This window comes from Ictalurus punctatus, chromosome 21 (genome assembly GCF_001660625.3).
Source record: "Ictalurus punctatus breed USDA103 chromosome 21, Coco_2.0, whole genome shotgun sequence".
NCBI classification, from domain to species: Eukaryota; Metazoa; Chordata; class Actinopteri; order Siluriformes; family Ictaluridae; genus Ictalurus; species Ictalurus punctatus.
Genome location: NC_030436.2, coordinates 10111101 through 10125144, shown reverse-complemented (window position 1 = coordinate 10125144; position 14044 = coordinate 10111101). Strand labels below are relative to the sequence as shown.

The 14044-nt window shown below is 40.4% G+C and overlaps 1 protein-coding gene across 2 annotated transcripts in view; it reads right to left on the bottom strand.

Annotated features, from left to right (window-relative positions):
* The window catches only part of LOC108254868 (E3 ubiquitin-protein ligase TRIM62), a 40541-nt gene extending 27372 nt beyond the window's left edge, over positions 1-13169 (bottom strand). Inside the window, exons 1-2 of one of the 2 annotated variants that reach the window (XM_017450257.3) lie at positions 12963-13169; positions 11122-11700 (exon numbers count right to left, since the gene is read on the bottom strand). In XM_017450257.3, coding sequence (XP_017305746.1) covers positions 11122-11535 — 414 coding nt within the window. In that variant the 5' untranslated portion in view covers positions 11536-11700; positions 12963-13169. The remainder of the gene's footprint in view (positions 1-11121; positions 11701-12962) is intronic. The other variant, XM_017450258.3, reaches the window with a different exon arrangement.
* Positions 13170-14044: the final 875 nt, after the last annotated feature.

Sequence of the window (14044 nt, the reverse complement as noted above, 5' to 3'; positions counted from 1 at the left end):
TTGAATTTTCCAACGCGGAACCTCCTACTTCCAACATTAGAGCGTTCACGTGAACATGGAATTAAAGAGTTGTTTTGTTTACGGCTTCTAAATGCATTTTCAAATTAGATGGATGATTCACTGCTAATAGCGCTAAACGATGACATGGAAGAGCAGTCTGATCTTAAAAAAGTCTTACAGAGAGCTTGCAGAAATCTTTGATAAATTACTCATAACACCTGGTATTTAGTGATTTCAAATATAAACCTCAACTCAAAAAGATGTCTTAAAATCCTAAAACATTGCACTGTTATTTCTTGTTCTTACTTTTCGGAGCTCTTTCAGACTTCCTGAGTAGGAATTAAGAGATCGAAAGTCATTCAAAAAGATCTTTCCTAGGGCTGGCCGACATGACAAAAATATCATATCACGTTATTGAAGACATTCCTACTGCACACGTTGCGCATCACGATATATAATTTAGCTACCAAACTGTCCAGAAAACAGTAGTAAAATAAACAAACAAACAAAAAACTTTGACTATACTTTTCTTTAATGCCTATGAAGAAGATTAAGGATTTTTTTTAATTAATCGACGGCATCCATTTAGTACCATTTAATTTGAAATGATTAAAAACGTAAAAAAAAAAAAAAAACATCGCCGTACCAACAATATCTCAAAAGTGCATCATATAATCGTTTATCTAATCTTTCCTACTGCGAAGTTGGAACTCTCCCAGAGGAATCGTGCTGAGGAAACGTGCTGAGATCTGGAGATTTGGATTGAGGAACGAAAAGAGAAAATAAATAGTGGATGAGACACACAACGCATTAAAACTAGCAATTTTTATAATTATCGACTGTGGCTACGTGTTCTCCTTGCTCGTGTGATTTCTTTTACATCCACTTGAAAAAGGTTTGTTTACTTTTTGTCCGTCATAGTATTTCTCGTTGGATGAAGGAGTTTTACGCATGTGTTTTCAGCTCTGCACCCCCCCGCGCTCCGTTTAATTATGTGCAGTGAGAAAACAAACCGAACCAAAGAGCAAACGAACTAAAAATATCAATTCAGCTCGGATTCAGACTCAGCAGCCGGACTAATAGGTCGGACGAGTAGCGTCTATTCACTGTGATGTGTTCTGCGACCTGCTCGGCCCTCTGAAACTGCTCACCTGCAACCGCACGGAAAATTTAGAACAAAATAAAGCTCAGATTACCGACTCGTTCCTCAGAAATTCACATCGTCTCGGGCCTCAGGAAAGACGTTTCATGGAACTCTCACGGTGTAAGGATAATTCAAGCATGCTGCCAAAAACAAGCAGCACTTCACAGTTACTTCACGCTAATTATAACAATCGCTACAATCACGCCGTTGTTATTTGCGCAGCATGACAAGAAGCCTTCTCTGAAGAGATGCGCTGAAGAGGTGCTTTTTCTGTCCAACACAGGCGTGTTAACCTTCTCTCCAACTCTTAAGGTCATGTTTATGAAGGTGAGAAAGCATTTTTCTGGAGTGCTCCACGGCGCAACCTTGGCTCGATAATTTATCCTGGACAAATAGCTGCGAAGTGCAAACAAGCTTTTGGGTCACTCGGGGAAGAGCGAAAGTTTATTCCCCTTTTGTGCGAATGCAGGAATTGAGAAGCCGTGTCGTGGCGGCGGTGCTCAGGAAAGACGTGATTGATGGTCTGGTCCTGATGAAAGTGCGCAGGGACAGACGCTTAAGGAAACTGAAATCGAATAGACAACCCCCACCTGCGTAATTAAATCTCATCGGGAGCAATCTATAAAAAGCCCAGGCTCCTGCACGCAGAGGACTTACACAAGATTACAGAACGATGGTCAACAATCAGTGCTAATTCCCCTGCGTACTCGTGGGCGAGCGGTGCTCCGGCTCGGGGTCAGGCTTCAGCGCCTACTCTCGCATCACCGAGTGTTTCGTTAGCAGTGAGGTTAGCGTTCAGACTCAGCGTATCAGTAAGCCAAAGTCACGGAGAGTTTCTATACACTCTACTTTCTGAATATAAAAGCACCAAAGGCGCTTAATAAACTAAAACATATGGACATTCATTTCATTTGTTTCATCTAAATACATAAAGCTCAGAAGGAAAAAAAAAAAAAAAAACACACACACCAAAAACACTCATTAGACTCGAAGTGATCTGTATTTTGTCAAAATTAAACGCACCAAACGTGAACAGATGCATCAATCGAGAAGAAAAACCAACACACGCCAACTCAAACGAACCCCATTAAGCATAGTTGAGGGCAGGGAAACTACAATCATCATCATCATCATCATTGATGGCGATCCAGTCAGCATCTATGACTAAACTCTAAAATAACATTTAACATTAAAACTAAAACTTGTCACCTATTTATACGGCACTAGAGACCTGCTTCAATAAGGAAATCACTTCAATGAAAGCGGATCATCGGAATCTAAAACACTTATCCATCAACGATGAAAAAAAAAACAACCTTAGAAAATGTTCGGCATTGTCTGCTTTAATCACCATCACATTTCTTAATGATTTTTTTTTCTCCTCCTGAAAATGCTTTTTGAGGTAGCGTGTGTAGAGTTTTTACCGAACAGACCGAGTATACCTCCTCTAAAGCATACATTTTCCGTTTGGAGACTCAGGAAGCGTTGAACATCTGGAGGAGGGGCATGGATATGTGCTCTACCAGAATAAATATCAGTCCCTATGGTATTCTGGAGGTTTTTTGTGATCGTTGCAGCCGTAAATGCTTGATTTTGCTGGGTTTTTTTTCCCCCAAAATTGTTGCTTTTTTTGTACTTTTTTTTTGAGAAAACTACTCGAATCGGCGAAATCGTGATCATACGGAATATCACGCTCTTTCGCAGTGATGTTTTTTGGTAAATGAGACCTCTTAGCTGTACGCACGTGAATCGAAGAGGGCTTTGGCTGAACGACGTCACATGATGTGTCTCGGTCTGAATCTGTGGAAAATCTGAAAGATTTTGAAGAGAGTTTGCTCGATTTTGCGTTACTTTCTACGATCACAAAATCATGAAATCCTGAACTGAAAGACAGCAAGTAGCAGCGATCAAATATTGTTTTTTTTCTTCCCCACCGTGAGGTAACATCTGCATAGGAAATCCCAGATGTGCATATCCAGACTAAAATTATTAGACGTGCATGTTCACAGTAGGTAATTCTACCTGCAGAAGGACGGATTAAAAAAAAAACAAAACCAAAACAAACAAAAAAAAACCCCCACCGTCATGGGCGATCATGGACGGAAATAAAATCACAGAGAAGCACCTGTAAAATTTGTAATAAATAAATAAATAAATAAATAAATAAATAAATAGATAGATAGATAGATAGATAGATAGATAGATAGATAAATAAATAAGGAAGTGACCCCCAGGACTCGGTGTAAATTTAATCCCATCCGAAAAAGACTTGGAGGAACTGCAAATTACATTTAGTTTAAAAAAAATTTACAAAATCTAATTATGAATGAAAATGAAAGTCTTCCCAACACCTGCTCATATCAGGGAAATAAGGACTGGAAAACCCACAGGTTTTTATTGCATTGCATGCACAGCAGACGAAGGAACATCTGCCGGAAGCTGAAATAAAACACAAATGATGGTGTGGAGATGATTCTGTGACGGTGTCACAACAGATCTCAGAGCATCTCTGTAGGACAAACCGACGTGAACGTTTCCGTCCTCCCGTGTGGACTTTCGACTGAATGCTCAGTCACTGTGCAAGGCCACTACTGGAAAATTCTTCCTCGCCACCTCATTAAACGGCGTGTCGTGTGCAAATATGTCCTCGGCACGCTCCGTCGCCTTGTATTAGGGGTTTGGCCGAGCGTGTAAATCTTGCGATGTGTGTGACGGAACGCGACGCTCTGCCTTTCCCTGTGGCAGTTTCGCCAATGTGCCCCTCAGGCCGGCAAGACACCACAGAAATGAACAGCTCTGTGAGCCTCTGCTTCTTTTGACCAGAAAAAGAGAAACGAGATAGAAGGAAAAGCAAGGAGGAGGAAAGTCAGCTCGGATGGTGCTTTCTCGCTCGACGCTATGACAAACACACCACCAAAGACGCGGAAAAATGGACCCGTCAGCAATTCGGAATGATCTTACAGAGCATGCCACTGAGAACAGGAAGCATCATGGTTTAATACAAATAAAGAATATTTCACAATATTACATTTGGACGTAATTACAACCCTCGCTTCATGTGTATCAAAAAAAGAGCGACGCAGCGGCACTTTAGCGTTTTAGTCCATCTCAATGACTCATCTGTACACGACGCTTAAACAAATTAACACCACGCTCACTAAACACCTGACAAACATTTCAGTATAAACTAATTTAATATGTGTTTCAGGCTGAGGATTTAATGCAAATGAAATGTTATGAATGATATCTACATAACGCTGAATATACATGAGAAGTATCTCAAGCTAAATGTGGGTCCGCTTGATCCGGCGACACGGATGCTGGAATATTCATTCATTTTTCAGCACGCTGCAATGAAAATATAGAACCGCATCGTTATTCTTTGTGCGATTCAGAACTTATCGGGTCTCGGGTCTCATTTCAGATTTCGCACACTCGAGGTTTCTCTGCGTTTTTATGAAGTCATAATTCATCCTCCACGTGGCGGCCAATAGATTATATAATTAAAGAAACCTAAAGCAGGATATAACACTCACAGCTACGAGTCTCTAAACTGACGCAAGACCCCTGAAGACATTTCAGTGTGTTTTAGTTTACTCTGAGAGTCCGGTTTTCCCCGAAGCGAAGAGCAGAGCGCTCTACAGAGAAGGGGAGAGAGAGAGACAGGCAGACAGATTAAGAGTGACAGACAGAAAAGACAAAAAGAGGGTAAGAGACAGAGAGGGACAAAGAAAGTGTGTGTGTGTGTGTGTGTGTGTGTAGGGTTAAAGTAAAAGTCAATGCAATTTTAGATGCTTAAGTACATTAGAGAAGCACCTGAGGTACCTGAGGGGAAGAAGTGATGAGAGAACGGAAAGCAGAAGAGGCTGCAGAATGCATTCTACAGGCTGCTGATTCCAAGCGCGCACTGCACGACTTCTAAAAACTCAGAGCCGCTGACCGTCTTTCTCTACGTGACACCAAACGCTTGCGAGATGTTTCTCAACATTCTCACCATGGACAGGAAGAACACGTTTCAGTCCTTGGGAGGTACAGTTCTGGCAAGGAACCTAGTGCAAAACCTCCGCCGAGCTGCACAAAAGCATTTTGGATTTGCTGGATAATTTTAAGTAAAAAAAGAAAAAAGAAAAGAAAAAGGGAATCAGTCAGGTCAGGTTTAGTGGATATGTAAAACTGAAAATCTGTACAACCGTGAGAGTACAACTACAAAAAAAACTAAACGTGATCTACACGCTCACCTTCGCGCTCTCATAGCCATGTTTTTCCTCAACATATTCCCAAAAGTAGAAGAAAAGAGGGCTCAGGACAGAGCCTTGTGGGAAGCCTTGTTGAACATGAGTCAGACCCACTTGCCTGCAGCTTACGAGGGTCGTTCTTCGTAATGCTCGTGAGTTGATCTTAAACGAAATGCATTAGCTAGCTTGGGTGGAGGAGGGAAGGGAGAGGAGAAGGGCATGATTTGAAAGACAGATTTTTTTCCTCACCGACACCAAATATGTGAAACCTTTCCGCCCTAAAGCTAATCCATTACATGACTAAACCCAACATTCATTTAAAAAATCCTCACGAGCCTGAAGGAGCTCAACTGAAACCAGTGCTTCAGGTTCTCAGCCCTAATCATGAGCACAAATGAGATCAAACACAGCCTACATGACAAAGAAATATCAGTACAACCCCAATTCTAAAACATATAAAGATGAGATATTTGATGTTTTATCTAATCAACTGCATAGTTTTTTTCTTTTTTCTTAAAGTAAACATTTATTTTCAAATTGATGCATGCAACACATTCCAAAAAAGTTGGGACAGGGGCAACTTAGGACTAATAGCGATAAGTTGAAATAAGAAGGTGATGTGAAACAGGTGGGCAATCGTCTAATCACAGTATATAAGGAGCCTCCAAAAAAGGCCTAGTCCTCCAAGAGCGAGGATGGGTTGAGGTTCAGAGCAACAGGTGTGTCAGAGAATAATCCAAGACTTTGAGAACAACATTCCCCAAAGACAAATGGGTCGGATTTTGGGCATTTCACCTTCTACTGTGCACAATATAATTAAAAAATTCAAGGAATCTGGTCAAATCTCAGTGTGTAAAGGGCGAGGCCGAAAACCACTTCTGAATGCGTGTGATCTCTGATCCCTCAGATGTCAGTGTCTTAAGTCAGGAGTCTGTAATGGATATCCTGATATGGGCTCGGGAATACTTTGGTTAAACTTTGTCAGTCAGCATCATTCGCTGCTGCATCCACAGATGCAAGTCAAGGCTTTATAATCCAAAGCAGAAGCCATAAATCAACACTGTCCAGAAGCACCACCCACTTCTCTGGGCTCGGTCTCATCGGAGATGGACAGTAGCACAGTAGAAGCGTGTTTTGTTGTCTAACGAGTTGACATTTCAAATAGTTTTTGCATAAAACAGCCGACATGTTCGCCAGGCCAAAGAGGAAAAGGACCATCCAAGCTGTTATCCGCATCAAAACCCAGTGTCTGTCATGGCATGGGTAACTCGCACATCTGTGAGGGCATCATTAATGCAGAAAGATATGTACACATTTTGGAGCAACATATGCTGCCATCCAGAGCAGGACAACGCCATATCACATTCTGCCCGGATTACAAGCGCATGGTTGTGTAAGCAGAGAGTGCGGGTGCTAGCATGGCCTGCCTGCAGTCCTGACCTGTCTCCGATTGAGAACGTGTGGTGCATTATGAAGTGCAAATAAGGCAATGAAGACCTCGTACAGTTGCGCAGCTGAAGAAATGCATAATGATTGAATGGGGGAAAATTGCACTTGATAAACTTAACCAACTGGTGTCTTCACTCAGCGTCCAAACGCTTAATAAGTGTTATTAAAAGAAAAGGTGATGTGAGACAGCGCTAAACAGTCGACTGTCCCAACTTTTTTGGAGTGTGTTGCAGTCATCAGATTTGAAATGAGAGTATATTTTCAAAAATAAATTCAATTCTCAAAGTAAAACATCGATTAATGTGTTATTAATGTGTTTTCAATATAGTACAGAGTGAACAGAATTTTCAAACTTTTTTTTGCATTTTCCATAATGTCCCAACTTTTTTCGGAATTGGGGTTGTAAAATAAACACTACGTGGATCACGCTGTCACGTTTAAATCACTTATTTATTTCAATCAGCGTGTGGTAGCTGAAGATTTAGAACACAGAGCACTTGCATCAGGAGGCACCTTTTCACCATTTAGTAGTCATTTCGTCGTCTCTCTCTCTCTCTCTCTGTGTGAGCTTTACTTTTTACGGAGTTTTGTAGGCGTGGCCGCTGTGACTTGAATGCGCTTGGTAATTTATACTCGGCTGGCTTTTCCCAACATACACAAGCAAATACGAAACCTATATTTATGTTTGGAATTTTTTTTTTTCGTTCAGTTGAAAAACATTTAAACAACAACAATAAAAAGATAGGCCCAATGCAGGCTAGAATGCTAAACGTGACACATCGTTACTAAACACAATCGTTCAAGAACGAATAATTATTTACGGGTTTGAGAATTTAACAGCATGAAAAGCAAGATGTCAAATCTGGGAAAGGAAAAGCCAGAAAACTTTCAAAAATGCAAACACTCTGAACAGAAAACACATGATCTGATCTGCGTGGGAAGGGAAACTACAGGAAAACGGCGACCTCGCTGCAATTAAGCTTTGCGTAACACGCCCTTCGTGACCCTTCTAACCTCTCGTGTTTTATGAAGCCACGCTCGGTACTGAACACGTCTCATTTGGCAGAAGAGGCTTTGCTGAGGATAAACAGTCTCATTAGGAGCCCTGAGCAGCTGCTAAGGAATTCGCTGCCAATTTCCTCTTTGTGGTTTGAAGTACACGCTTGTTGATAAAGCGCGCCAGCTTCCTCGCAGGGATCGCTTCGAATCTGATGAAGGGCCTTAGTGCCTACCTCAGGGCCTTCTGAAGTGCTGGGAAGGAGTTTCAAAACCCGAGCAAAGGAAACACAAGTTCCGTAACGCTCCCTGTGGAGTGCGTCTCCAAAGAGACCATCGCAAATCGTCCATCAACTGTGGCATGTTACGCCAATTACCTCTATGCTGAGGTTTACACGCGTTCAGACATCACGTGACCTCGTTTGGTGTCAAAGTCGTGTGCTTGAAAGTGCTAATGGGAGAATCAGGCAAGCTGAGAGGCTTGTTTGCCTTAAGGTTCAGAGAAAAATATTTTATGGATTGAATGAAAATGAAACGTGGCTGTCGTAGATATATACGAAACCTAGATGTTGCTTTGAACCCTGTCCACAAACGTCACTTTTACTGCACAAAAAGCGTGAACATGAAAGAAAAAAAAAAAGTTACGTATTGAGACGTAGAGACGGCTTGCGTTTGGATTCGTTACTGCGGACACACGATGAGGTCGAACTCTTGCTTAAGGTTACGTTTGAATTAAAAAAAAAAGTTCAGTCCGAGTCTTCTCCAAAGATCTGGCACGTTCATAACACGCAAAACCACACAAACCTTGTACGCACACGTCAGCGTTTTTCAAAATTGTACTTCTTTTAATTTCGTGTGTTTCTGGAAACCCCCCCCCAAAAAAACATCGTTTTCATTGACCCAAACCTCCGTATTTGTACTGACGAAAGACCAAAAATCCTACATTTTCAAAAATATCCGTATACGTGTGAACGAGGCATGAGATCGAAGCATCCACGGCAAGACTTTTCAGATCGTCTGTGTTGAGGACAAATATTTGTGAAAATATTGGTAGCATCTGGATGGAAGAATCATTGGCACTTCGAAGCAAGACAACTTTAAACAGTACGTGGCTATGACTTGAAATGAAGGAAGGTGTGTTTACTCTTTTATTACTGTTTATTAATGTTTAATACTGCTAAAACTCACTTTAACTCCACATCAGGTCTTTGCTAACGTTCTTCATATTTCTTAGTTCATGAGAAGATTCTGTGTAGTATTTTATTTTGCACTGAATATTCAAAAATGTGGAAAACAAATTTCAGTGTTAAATCATTTATTTCCACAGATGTTATATGAACGCATTTTTCTTTTATTAGTATTATGGGTTTTTTGTTAGCAAACCTATAGATTAACAGAAAAATGTTCAAATATTGTGATGTTACTGAGCAACTGAGAAGGCTGGAAACATCACCTGAGCTTCAACATCGTTTTATGTCAAGGTCATTAATCACCACACCACTGTCTTAATAAATACATAAAGTATACACACTGATATTTGGGAGTGACGTGCTGATCAGAAAGATCAACACGTCACTCCCTCTGACTCGGTAATCCACGTGTGAAAAAGGAATCGCTGCTCTGGTAGATGACTTTTTTCCATCCACGTCATAAACAGTCAGGGAAAATATGAGAAAAGTGTGTTAGATAGAAGAGATTTATGAGAAAAAGTCTGTAATTGTGGAGTTTAAAAAAAAAAAAAAAAAAAAGTCACCAAGCTCCATTCTTACAGGTGATGTTTCTAAGGTGTTAGAAGATTCAGCGTTGGAAGGTGTGCATGTACATCAACCATAACATCAAAAACACCTGCCTAATTTCGTGTAGGTCCGCCTTGAGCCGGCAAAACAGCTCAGACCCATCGAGGCGTGGACTCTACAAGACCTCTGAAGGTGTGCTGTGGTATCCGTCACCAAGACGTTAGCAGCAGATTCTGTAAGTTGCAATGTGGGGCCTGCATGGATCAGACTTGTTTCTCTGGCACATTCCACGGACGCTCGATCGGATTGAGATCTGAGGAGTCTGGAGGACAATCAACAACTTGAACTCTTCGTCATGTTCCTCAAACCGTTCCTGAACAATTTTTGGGGTGTGTGAGGGCACATTATCCTGCTGAAAGAATCCATTGACATTAGGGAATACCGTCGTCATGAAGAGGTGTACTCGCCAGTTCACCGGTTGTCCTTCCTTGGACCACTTTTGGTAGGTACTAACCACCGCGTACCGGGAACACCTCACAAGATCTGCTGTTCCTGGAGATGCTCTGACCCAGTCGTCTAACCATCACAATCTGGCCCTGGTCAAAGCTGCTCAGATCTTTACGCTTGGCCATTTTTCCTGCTTCCAACATGTCAACTTCGAGAACTAACTGTTGCCCGTTGCTGTCTAATATATAAATCCCGCCCCCTACATGTCACACGGTAACGAGATAATCAGCGTTAGTCACGTCACCTGTCAGTGGTTTTAATGTTATGGCTGATTGGTGTAGTTTCAAACATATGTAATTGTTACAGAAAATTATTTAGGAAATTCTATATTTTTTATTGTATCTAATAATTATGAATATTTTAAATGGTACATATATAATAAATATTTTTATTCATCCATCCATCCATCTTCTATACCGCTTATCCTTTTCAGGGTCACAGGGGAACCTGGAGCCTATCCCAGGGAGCATCGGGCACAAGGCGGGGTACACCCTGGACAGGGTGCCAATTAAATATATTTATATTTATTAAATATAACATATTTAAACATAAACACATCATTATTACTGTTTACAGACTGTAAAAATATTTTGAAAACATTTTGTATATTAAAAACCAGAATTTACTAAATCTAATATAAACACATATTCTTAGAATTTTGTTTTGTTTATTAATTACATTAATTAACATCTATAATTTGATTATAATTTTTTTTAAATACTTGACATAAAAAAGATAACACGTCTTCTTTTTTTATTTTATTATTATTTTAAAAGATTTTAGGGGTGCTATTCATTTACATGTTTTTAAGCAGAGAGATGTTATAATTTCATATAACATTTTAAAAGAATTTAATTCTGAGAAAGATTCGCTAACTGTTCGAGTAAAGCCAGGTTTTTTTTTTGGTTCTTTTTTTACCCCTAATCATAACCTGATGCTTCGTGAACATCACCGCATCATGAAAAATAAATCCAGAGCGAATGCCTGAAAATCATCTCGTGAACACCGTGTCATGTTGAAATATCTAGAAAATAAAACTAATTAAAATCCTGACCTGTATTTCCTCATACGCCTCGTCGATGGTGGTGACCTGGTGCTGCTCGTGTAAAGCGGGCTCGTCGCAGAAGAAGCACACCAGGCTCTTGTCGCTGAGGCAGAACAGCTTGACCTTCTCGTGGTCCTTGCACGGGTATGTGTTCCTCTGGGCGTTGAGGATGGCGTCGAGCGGGAAGGCCGAGTACCTCTCTACGATGTTGGAGAGCTTGAGGCTGGGCGAGAGCAGCGGGTCGGTGAAGGTCCTCCTGCACTCGGGGCAGTCGCGCGTGCCGTGGTGCTCCTGCCTGCTCCAGTGCTCCGTGATGCACTTACGGCAGAAGTAGTGCTCACAGCCGAAACTCACCGGGTCTTGGTAAATGCTCAGGCAGATGGAACAGAGGAGCTCGTCCTTCAGACAACACGCCATTTGCATGCGCAGGGAGACGTCTGGAAAACGTGACACGCACCGAGAGAACCGAGAGCCTGGGGAGCCTGAGATTTTACCGATTGATAGACTTACAGAATTTGTGGCTTTGTTTTTGTCTTTATTTTCAACAAAAATCCTCAGTGCTCCTCAGGATTTATCCTTTAGTTGTTCCTTTAGAGAGAGAGAGAGAGCAAAGAAATTCTGGTCAGATGCAACAGACAGAAAAATATCATGCGATTAAATAATCATAGACATGATGAGGAAAACTACCTGCAAACTACTGTCCTCCACCTCCAATATTACCTCTTCGTTTACATTTGTTCTTGTAAAAATGTTTTTGTTTTTTTTAAAACAACGGCCCTCTGTCTGACAACATACAGTTAAAGTCTCGATCCGTCCAATTTTTACAGGCGTTCCTTCCTTCGGTAAAGAACCGGTTCCTCTTAACCGAAGGCGATAAATATTTTTTTAAAAACCGTCTCACCTTTTTAACCCTTCCGACGTCCTCCATGTTTCCGCAACCTCCTTTACTCTTAAGACTTGCTCTTCAGCACCAAGACTGAAAGATTTCAATTCTTTTAAATGCGAATTCTTCGCCCGAACGACGAAAAACAGTTGTTGTTTTGTTGTAAACAACACTCTTTATGGGTGTCAATATTTTCACTTTCCAAATCTTCAAACTTCTAAACTTCTCTCTCTATTTTTATCCAATAAACCACCCCATATAAGCAGGAGGGGCGTAAAATCTCTCAGTGATCATCTATAACAAGATCTGAAATCCCAAATGACTCCCTTGTCCCTACAGAAATATATACAGCAAGCAGTATAAAATACAGTTTAAACTGTTTAGTGCACTTTACATGCATGGGACTATTGTGATTATTGGGATGTTTGAATTTGAGCCAGTTTTCACTTTTAATTTCTTTCAATTATTTGGTGATGGCAATCATTATAGAAGATAAATGTCAGTTAAGTGGAAGGGTGGCTTTACTGTAGAAATAATATCATGGGGCTCAGGGACAAAAGAGGAAGAGCTTTGTATGCAAATATTATTATTATTAATAATAATAATAATAATAAAAGAAGAAGCAGCTGTGGTTTAACGCCAGAGAACCAATTTACATAAGCAGCCATTCTCTCTCTCTCTCTCTTTAACTCTCTCTTTATCTATCTACCTATCGATCTATATAAATTATTTTCTGTCTAACTGATAACTAATAAGAGTCTGAGAAGTTTAAACATAAGTATATGTCTGATTTAAAGCGACTGTCAAGTCGCCCTTTTCTTATTTATTTATTTTTTTTTATTTTAATCATCATGCACAAAAAGCTAGCTCACTAATTAGAGCGGCTAGCCAAGCTGGCTAACGTATAAACAGTGCTAGCTAGTACAAGCGCTTTAAAAATTAACCAGTCAACAGCTGTTTATCTTACTCTGACTCGTCCTGGTTCGCCTCGGCCTCGGAGACGCTTCTTCCAGTGTATCTGTCCAAGAAAGTCCTTCTTTTAATTGAATTAATTTTGTCCAACTTTTATTTCTCTCGTCGTTAAGGACAAAGCTCGCGTCTTCCCGCAACTCAGCTGAGCCCTCAGTGCCAGTGAGCGAGACTGTCTGCGGAGCGAGCGGAGCACAGCAACGGAGCGATCCACTTCCCGGAGAGTTGTGGGGGGGTGTGGAGGAATGAAAAGTGACTATAATAGAGAAATATAAAATTTTCTGGGGATACTTTCAGATTTTCGAAGTGTGTTTATACATGAAACCTGTGCTTTCTGTGACGAATTGACGTTTCGTTCTGACTTGGTCTGAAACGTGAACGCAAAGAGAAATGTATCACCCTGGGATTTCACCCTGTGGTATGGCTCATGCTTCATCATGTTTGGCATAAATTAGACACTATTCACACCGTAGTAAAAATATTAATAAAAGTTTTTTTGTTTGTTTGTTTGTTTTTTTGCTAATAATTTTCCTTTCACAATTTAAAATGTTTTCTTTTTAATTTGTTACATAAAACTTTAAACCACCCCACCTTTGATATATAAAGTTACTATACCATTTTCAGTCCTTAATAATTTAGACATTCAAAACAAAACAATAATTTTACATTACATGGCTACATGATAATATCACATAAAGACACCAAAAACTTCTTTTAAGCACCATTTTTTTGTTTAATGAATATTAATTTGCTCGTGGCTGAAAAGGTGGAGAAACAATTCAACATCCTTAATTACCCTCATCAGTTAAACCATATGAATATGCAAATCAACAATGCCCCCAAAACAAAGTAAGTCCCCGCCCACTTCTCCTGGTTTATTTGCATATTAGAAGCCTATTGGCTCTTATATTTTGTGACGTAGTATGTAGGTAGTACTTGCCTGTCAGCATGCTTCATTCAACTTACCTCAGAAGTGAAAACTCTGAATTAAAATTAAAATTAAAAGCAATCTGAACATATTGTGCATGATAGAAAAGGTTTTGAAGTAAGCATTTTTATCAGCAGCTCTGCTGTCCAGGA